This window comes from Opisthorchis viverrini, assembly GCF_000715545.1.
Source record: "Opisthorchis viverrini unplaced genomic scaffold opera_v5_112, whole genome shotgun sequence".
NCBI classification, from domain to species: Eukaryota; Metazoa; Platyhelminthes; class Trematoda; order Opisthorchiida; family Opisthorchiidae; genus Opisthorchis; species Opisthorchis viverrini.
Genome location: NW_008751770.1, coordinates 915466 through 925365, shown reverse-complemented (window position 1 = coordinate 925365; position 9900 = coordinate 915466). Strand labels below are relative to the sequence as shown.

Sequence of the window (9900 nt, the reverse complement as noted above, 5' to 3'; positions counted from 1 at the left end):
AATAAAATCCCGATGACTAGTTGCTCGAAAACTTGGAGAATTTTGCTATCAAGTCCTTTGTGATTCCGGGATGAGGGTACTCTTCATCATTTTGCGTGTTTGGGTGTGATGTGAGTACCTGGTTCTTCACTGTTTCTTCAGGCAATCTAAAAAACAGTTAGTAAGAGAATAGAGTCTGTGATACTTAAACTGTTGACGTCAACATCCATACATATTGAACGATGGGGGTTAGGTAAAACGCATAGAGCATGATGAGTTACTGTTAAAGAATGAAAAATAAATTGTGGTAGGGCTAGGTTTCTTAATTTCCCCGGCAGAAGTAGAATAAGAACTGTGTTAAACAAAAAATCTCGCTTGTTGTTTACTAACCAGAACTCCGGTGTGCTGTGTGTAAGACAAAAAACGGAATGCAGGTTTGGCAACTCATCAAGAAAGGGAGAAAATTTAGAGTTTACTCGATACACTCGGCCTAAAATAAACAAATAAGTTTTGGACGATGGAGACAGCGCAATCTCAGCTGAATATTCTGTTTATGATCATATATAAATAAGTGATTCACGAAAAGGACATCTCGTGTTTCAATAGGAAAGCCCTCGTATGTATAAGCAATGCTGCGTAAAAACCTATTTACTTTTGCGGTGATGCGTTTGTTAGATGACCTTGGCACTAGTAGTCCTATAATGGTGAGAAAAACGTCAGTTGTAACTGATATGACAAAACCAGTAAGGTAAAAATAACGCGCCAGCTATTTTTACAGGAGCACATCGCCACATGCAAGTACACGCTAACGGACAATGCAAATGTTCAGGAACAAAGGCAATATCTCTCTGATGTATGTACGCTTTGAGTAGGTACATAAGTATAACCGCTTATTCTGTTCAAAATGTTACCAGTTGTCAGGGTGAGTTAGAAAATTTTGCTGAATGCCTTGCGTGTGAATTGTGCCATCACTGTCTGGACAATCGTAACTGACCAGAATTATCTTTTACTCTCCGTATCTATAAAGCGTTGAAGCAATAAATCTTCTATTTCGCATTCGCCGTTAAATTCGACAGGAGAACTTAAGCGCCCAACCTCAGTTCACTTTCCTTATTAAGACCATCATGTCACAACTACGACTAGGCCAAGTTTACAATCTATTTACATGCGCAAGTAGCCCCAAATAAAGTACCTCATGCTGGTTGCGGTCAGAAGTCTAGCAAGTTGGCGTTGTCAAACCTTGTTAAACTCGGTGCATCTGAACAATCACTGATAACATCAAGACTAAAGTTCAGACTAAGTGATCATATTGAGTTTGAGCTCCATCGTTTACTTTTGCCCACGCAAGACCTAGCATGGTGGCAAGCATATACTTGGCAGCTGGCGACCAAGACAACCGAAGTAAACATTGTTTGTTTGGAATTATTTCCGCGAACTTAACCTCGAGTGTAAACAACTCATTCCTGTAGGTTGCACGTGAATATTGATGAAAATTTCCAAGTATCTTGAGATTCTGACGTTTCCCGAGGTGCCATTATGTGTATGCCAAACTTGCATCTTAACCTCAGGACAGTGAATAACACCACACAGCTCACCTATCTACATTCCAGTCAAAAGCTGAACTGCCGCTAAAGTGAAAGATTTTCGCCTCAAGCTTTGGTTGAAAATGAGCTTTGTGGGAGCACACACAGCCAAAAGACCTACCTGGTGGATAATACCTCAATGATTTACAGTCTACGACCTATTATTACATGCTGTGATAAAAATCGAGGATTTGAATTTGGAATTGCGCTCCATTCTTTCTCCTCTAAAGTGGTCACTTACTGCTTTTTTGGACTGCGAAATTTTGTACGTTCGTGCAATTGGTATGGTAGGATGTAGCCTGTAAGTTGCTAAGTCAACCGTTTCACGAGACAGGCGGAAGCCGGTCAAAGTAAGGTGCTGAAGTTTCTATCGCTTCCTCACAATGAATAAAAATCTCTCAGTGCAAGTTCGGCATTGCTCACTATATGTTTGAACAAGAGGCTCAATAAAATAAACACAAAACAGGGAAGAAATTTGATTACGTGAAATGGATCACATTTTCAATGCCGCTACATTTGAAATGCGAGTATGAACGCTTGAAGTCAGTTGTCATTTGAACATTGGTACCACCGAGTAGACATAAGTTGTTTCCAACAGTATGCTCGTATGCGAGGAATCATTTCAATTAGGTGGTGTTTGATTTATGATGGTTGGCACAAAGACCAATGACTGGGACATGTTAGTTAAAACCAAAAATTCAAGCACAAGATTTTACCACTACTTACAGTCGGTAGACGGGATGGTGGATTATTGCAAAAGAATTGCTGGGATTTTGAATCATTCATATCACACAGGACTGTCTTGCATCTTTCTGACCAACTTGTGATCTTGATCTCCGCCCGACCAAAGATCACCGTAAGCTAGTTGTTTAGGGGTACAGACGGCGAGACATCCGCCAATCCGACATTGATTTGGAGGTACCCGTAGACAGAAATGAACTAGCGTTGGCCATAAAACTAAATAGAATATTACAAAGTGATTCCGAAAAACCCGGAACTATAGTTAGAAAAATAGACAACATGGGCTGTTCTTGCGATTGTGTCGCACCCACTGTATATGTGTTGGCGACTTACATTCGGTTGACTATAATTTTTTAGATTGTGGGAGCGATTTTAACCGGGAGTCACATGCTGAATATTAACTAGATGCTCACTAGAAGTGGGCATCGTTTATGGTATAAGTAGATCATGTACTGCACAGCTAACAAATAACCGTCTGAGTCTTCAAGCGTTTATTCTGCTCGTGTATGTTTCCTACAGTTTAGTTTAGTATAAACGGCACACCAAAGAATAAATAAAAGATGTAGTTATTCGATGGAAATGTTTTATATGAAAACACTCTACTGAGGAAAATAGCCTTGAAAACGGTGGCGGCATTTATCTTCAAATACCCTCAACAAACCCTAAAAATTTTCAACATTTTAAGTAGTTTCCTGCAGTTTGCCTTACCAGAAGGTTTTGGCGCTCGCTGACTCTCTTGATCCGACGGGATGACAGACTTCCAGTTGGTCTTTGGTTGTATAATTTTTTATCTCATTTTGGCTAGATCCAGATCAAAATTTATGCAAGAAACCGAAGGTTCGGATATGGTTTGTAATTTTCTATCCATACGCACAAGAATGGCGGATTTACTTTTCGTACATATACGCGTAATCTCGAAAAGCAAACTGATGGTAATAAATTGAAATTTCGGCTCTTGTTTACCTGCTAATTTGAGAACTGCACCTTTCGCACTGTTAGTTATAACATAAAGTTGCGGGATTTCCTGTGCCATGCTCTGGCCGTTTTTAATCAAGTTAATTATATATTACTCGCTATATTTAAGCAGCCAAGGTTAATTGAACCTTTCTCGTTGCTGTTCCTGTTTTCTGATTCACGGAGGTGCTTTGTGACAGCTGCAACGAAGTTGCGAGCAGTTGACCGCACGTTGCTGGATTAGGCTCAGCGTCGATGGCCACCTATCGAACGCAATGGTCGAAGTTATGGAGCTACGAGCGTTTTGCTTAAACACTAAGTTAACTCTAGTCATATTGGTTTTGAGATCGTGCAAACCTCAGTTTTGCGTAAGCCGATTTTTCACCATATAACGCAATACAAAAATACGGGCACAATCAAATGAATTGTTGTTCTTTTTTGCTTGCGATGGGAAATTTTGTTTCTTCAGCAGACCAAAGATGAGCTAGTGGGCAGCTGACTCGCATGTGTGCAGAGGATGATTAGGACAACTTCAAAACAATAAAGTGAAACAACTTTGGATGGGCGTGCCTTGCTTAACTTATTGAGCCAGTTTTATTTTTGTCCCTATGTGTACTATCAAATGGCCCTGAGAGAGGGACTGATCGCTGCATGCACACGTGAGAAATTAGTTGGGATTTTCTAGTTAATTACTAGTAAGTGCCCGCTTAACTAAAACTAAGAGGTTTGTCTTCAAGCAAGTGCATTTTATTAGCCGAATATTCATTCAGTTCTGTTACTGTTATATGTGATACAAGTGTAGTGGTGACTCACGGCACTTCCTTATGAACCTTCAGGTTGGATGCTTGCAAGAATGGTGTAGGAATAGTGTGCTTTCCAAGGGACAAACTCCTTGCACGTACCGCTGTAAAAACAGACGGAGAAGAAACAAATCTGTTCATGATGAAAGGTTCTAAGATTGGGCTTTGGAATGAAGTTCATGTTCGGGACTGGAATCTGATTGTCTTTGACTATTACCGTGTCAGAACGCAGTAATTTTGTTGATGTTTGTGTGGTTTAGTAATGACCAGAGTTGATCTAAGTCGGGCTGACATGAATAAAGTTATTCAAATTGGTTTATCTCCCATACTCAGTGTTTTCAATAGACGGAGGTACAATTAGACCCTCAAAATTTAACGAGAGAAGGTGATGCTTGTTCTTTTACAAAAATATTTGCGAAATGGTGAACCCATTTTGGGCTATTCTTCAGGTTATTCTTAACGATGTGCAGCGATTGGTGATCTCCATTAAAACTTGGCTGATGAGGAAGCAATTTGTGAGCGTCATTACAAACGCATCTACAGAAAGCGATCGTCTGCAACGTTTCCAGTCGACTTGTATTTAACTCGGTTAACATTTATCTAGAATGTTTTCTACTTTGCGGCATCGGATTTTCAGCTTTATCTTGCTCAATAAGACGAGGATACAATGTCTTAAATGAGTTCATCTCTCAGCAAGAAAGAAAATGAGATAAATCCACACCCATCCACAAGCAAGATAAGGTGTCGAAATCGGGACTTGCCACTGGTCAAATGAAAATTTTATTAAATTTTTCGGAAATTAAGTTCATCAGCCCATACAAAAGCAGTAAAAGTAGATTTGCTCAAGGAAATTGGTATGTTTACATTGCAGAAATGGATTTCTTCCTAAAAGCTCCTTGAAACACGGCTACTGAAAATGCGGCAAATTGTGTACGCAATTACCAATTAATTGTGATACGGTGAGAGTTGTAGTGTGTGAGATCAACTGTTCTGAGACATGTAAAATCCAGAATTCCGTGGATACTTTGAACGCGTTACGAAAGTGAAATGTATCAATGTCCGGACACAAGAAAAAAACGTCTTCCGGTATATGTACTGCGAATTTCATCTTTGTAATTTTTATTCCAGGGTAAACTTGGGGTTTCTGGATAGACCCATAGTTGTATTATTTCCGTGAGATTTTTAAGGTGTTTTCTTTGTGGTGATCATGGTTTCTACTAGAAATGTCTCTTTGCCGGACGTGTTGAAAGATACTTGAAATTTTATTTGTACGAGCATTCATCAAATAGATAATCTTGTGGCGTAGAAGATTTGACTGGATCTTGAACTCAGTTTACGAATATGGAGTTTTACAACAAACCTCAAAATAGACCTTCCGTTTTACCATTTCACTTCTTTTTCGTCGGTGAAGGTCCCTTGTTGCGCTTATTATGCTCTCACAAATCTTTGTGTAATACACAGAGGAAAACACCTTAATACTTTTCTGTTTATGCCTGCGGCAGTCGAATATTTAGTGGATCAACTGCAAGCATGTGTATTCGGTTTATCGCTTGCACTGAAATTGCGTGATCTGGTTTACAGAGTAAGTCATTGCCCGTGCACTCATAAGTTACCCGAAAAAACTGGAGATCAGAAGGATTCCAAAATCGCAGTTTTTCATGAGAGTCCAGTCAGACTCTAACAATCGAAGAGTTTTCGGCAACCTTGTGAGTAGTTTCCTTTAGGAAAGTAATTCTATTTTCAGGAAATCTTTGAATAGATTACATCGAGTTTTCGTTGCACAATATCACCAGGCAATTAGGGCATTATTGTACTTATCAACCAGGCACAGAATACTAAGAAATCTCTTGATAAACTCAGGGCAGCGAGACCAGTAGCTAGACGTTTCTGGCAAGCGCCTAGTTACACTTCATTTAACTTACCTAGAGCTTACTGATGAATGCGGACTCATAAATGACCGACGGATTTCCACGTGGCGTATATTGTTAGAAACGAGATGGGGAAAACTTTCGTAAATATAACAAAAATTTCTACGTTGATTTTCTTCACTTACTGCTCTCTGCAGGACGGATGGGTGATAATTTTGCTAGCCTGCGTATAAGTTGCAATATTCAACGAGTTAACGTTAGTTCAAAATTTTGAGCCCTAACGTTCACACAGGTCTGAACTTTGTTACACCCAAAAAATTAGTTCAGCTGTGACATCCTTCCGGTGCATAGCTGCCGTGCCACCCAAAGGAAGCACGAAGGCTAAGATACTGCTCAAGGCTAAACAGGGGATGTCAGGAGGCAGAGGTCGAGTTCGAACAGTTAGTAAACTCGCGCTCTAGCCACTTGAGACATCTCGCCGTTTGTGACTAGGTGGTATTATTAGGTCCATTTTCAATTTTAGCGTTTAACATCTTTATGAAAAAATCAATGTACATCCAATAAAAGTGATCCACTTATGAAGGGATACGACTGAAAATTCAATATCCTTCACCAATGGCTCGACTAAACCTGAACCTCTACAACAGACAACTAATTTTGAATATAACCGAGGGATTAGAGCACAGGCAAGCAAGACAGTCAGTCAGTAAAGTCAGTCAAAGTAAGCCATCCGTCCCCTGTACATCCACAACAGAAGTGATGCAGTCTAATTGAACTACCATGAAGGAGTGAAAACTACAACTCCCATGATGCAGCCCGATTGGTGGAGGAAGGGGAATACTTTTGGGCAAAACGCAGTTTATAATTGTACTGAATGCTCCTCAACTGGTGTGCCCAAATTAAGGCTAATTCGATAGTCGTAGTTCCCGAAATTTTATGAACGTCTTATTATAATTTAACATCATGTCGCAAGCAAGTGGTGAGCTACTTTTATTTTTGTTAATGAGGGTCTAAGCCGACCGAATATCACGAGCGAGAGATGCAGCTGGGCATTCTAAGAAGACCAAAGCTGGCTGTGTGCTGTCGACACGTTTTAAATAAACTTATGGCAGATGTGTTCATTAAATGCACTGCGGCAGCATATTCATTTGTTTATATCACAACTAAGGAATTCATCCGAGGCTTTCGCTAATAACGACGGAATAGTTCCTAAATCATCTGTATTTTGGTGGAAAAAATGAACACATGAGCACAAAATATAAAATTTCTGAAATGCAAGGACAGCCTAATTCGAGACTGATAGACTGAGAGCAGAAAGCTTACTACCGCGTCAGCTACAATGCTAAAACACTACCGTCACAATGCATTTTTCATTCCATTTGATGCACTTTTGTTTTTGAATAGTAGCTACGAAATACGTTTTGGAAAGTTTTATACACTCGTCTCATACAAAACATTTTATAAGCAAAACTCGGCATATTTACTGTGGGAATACTTTCAAACTGTACGCTGACGTACCTCTGGTAGTGTTCTCGGGAGTAAGGCTCATAGGCCTTGGAATCGCGAGCGGTTCTCCCTGCTGAGAATTGAAGGGTAATCATAAATCTCAGAGTGGTTGTAAACAACTGTGAAAAACATGCTCTGTGGGATGTACTATGAGGCGATAACGGCGAAAGCGTCCCAAAATGTGCTAGTTAATCTATATTTTGTGGTTCACGGAGAGATTGCTCTTGTAGAATGTCTTTTTCAGGTACCTGAATGTTATCAGGTTTCGCAATAACCGATCACGAGTGTGAGGCGCTTTCGTTTTAGGAAGTCCAGGGAGAGACAGTGGAACTTCACAGAATCTCCAGTACTTACATCCCAGAACTGGATAGTTACTTTTCCGCTCCAAGAACGTATCGTGTGTATGAATGTGACTAAACCTGAAGATGTGCGTTTCCTAATTTACCATTGTAAACATTTCTTGTCCTTGAATATTTGTCGTAAGCATGGAAAAAATCATGGGGTTAGAAAAATATATGCAAATATCCGATGAAAGCCTAGATTTATAGCGGTAGTGCACAACAGCCCAAGTATAAACCAGGTACATGAGTACCTACACATGGAAGTAAAAACGTGAAAACCCTTGGAAAGCTGAGTTTGGACATTCTTAGAGGTTCTGAACCTAAGAAAATGATTAGTTCATGTTGGCCTGAGGAATGAACTCAACGAAACAAAACCATCACGGCCGAACAGCAAAGACATTCTTAGCTTAACATGAAGAATGCTTAGGATGAATTATACACATCGGTTGCAGGTCACTCATTTTTGTGATTTTAAGCATATTCAATTTGGGACTGACCAAACAAAGTCATTTTAACTTTTTTAAGTGATCGGCTTTGGACAACAGTTCAGTAGACCCCGTATCGTTTACTTCATACGCCTAATAAATGATTCACCATCCCGTTTGGGAGCAATATGACAAAAAACTCAAGTAGATGCTGACTTCTCATTTTTCGAACATTTACTTCTTAGTTTGACATGCATTCAAATCCCTGCTGTTGTAAACAATTCATCGGGGTCTTACATTTGACTTTAAAAAAACCCAGTGGGCGAAGTTGAAAGTCCTAGCGTGCCAGTTATTTTTTGTTGAACGTCATAAAAAGTGAAGACTTCTTATTGTGTGAATAAATAAAGTTGACAATATGGTGGAAACACCTAGAAATATCCCACCGAATATTACCAGCGGTTTCACGCTAAATGCAAAATTGTTTCAAGAATTTCAATTAAGATCGACGGGAGCATTTTACGTAGATGCGTGTGTAGTGCTTGCAAGTGACTCTATTCGAGGTCGACTATAGGTTCCAATTCAAATCGTAGTCTTTCTCCTATTCTAGTGCAATTATCTTCTTGAGTCCCTATCAAAGGGGGTGGGGGAAAACTGGATTAAAGTTCCTCTCTACTGAAGGTTTATGAGCATTGTATATCCTTGGCTCTTTCGGGTTTATGTACTCGCGAACTATGAAATACGAAGCGGGAATGATACAAGTACTGCATCAGTGTAAGGCGAAAGTATCTAAATGATCATATCTTATCAGTAGAGCATGTTCAGGAATGAGCGATGTATTTAGGCTACCGGCGCCTCGAACCACATACCAGTATCTGTCCTGATTTTGTCGATCATATCTTTCCGCTCAGACAGCTGCACGGGTTCTTGAAACCTGGTTACAGTGATTGATTAGCTGTTCCCTTTTGCAGAATCCTCTCGCTATGTACATTTGAACGGAGCACAGATTGCCAGAGTTTCTTGATAGAGTCATCCTGTGTAATGTGGTAGGTTTTGATCATACGGAACAAGTACCGTACCGAACCGTGTAGCATTCTTGGGGGGAAACCGTTTGCTGCTTATTCGGCGACTTGCTTGTGCAGTTTCCTGCTAGTCTTATTCACATTTCTTGCAGCTTAATCCTCCCGTCGTAGTTTATAGTCTGTTTGACTGTTTGTCTGACGGGTCAACTTAAAATTTGATGAAAACTTGCGCAACTTTTCATTGGTATCTTCCAATAGCCATGTCTGTAGTTTTGGTTGAACCGTTTGTATGGTCCCAATTGCTCTGATTGATGAATTAACTGGGATTGCAATTGATTACCGATGTGCAAACGGTGAACTCATTTGATTCTCGAGCCTTTGTCTGGACGAAATTAATTTGCTATTAATTTTTGTCCAGTTTCTGCCTTGCTACAACACACGCGAATTGATAGACAAGCATTCCTACGCGCATCTGTAGGTTTAGGTCGTAGAAGTTAGGTTTGCAAAGCAGTCAGAGCCACAGTTACCTTTCGCCGACATTGAAAAGAATTCGTTCTGACCACTCGCGGTTTCGCAATATGTTTATTCTGGCGTTAAATTCTAATGACTGTTTCGGAAAATGTTCAAAATATCCATAATTTTACCATCCATCTTATGAATCGGCTATTTGTGTTCAGCAGGCGC

General features: G+C 40.0%; 1 protein-coding gene across 1 annotated transcript in view; it reads right to left on the bottom strand.

Moving 5' to 3' along the window:
• Nucleotides 1-4017: 4017 nt before the first annotated feature.
• The window catches only part of T265_05818 (hypothetical protein), a gene marked incomplete at both ends in the record, with an annotated part of 41956 nt that continues 36073 nt past the window's right edge, over nucleotides 4018-9900 (bottom strand). The window contains 2 exons of the mRNA XM_009170925.1: nucleotides 4018-4161; nucleotides 7444-7504. Coding sequence (XP_009169189.1) covers nucleotides 4067-4161; nucleotides 7444-7504 — 156 coding nt within the window. The remainder of the gene's footprint in view (nucleotides 4162-7443; nucleotides 7505-9900) is intronic.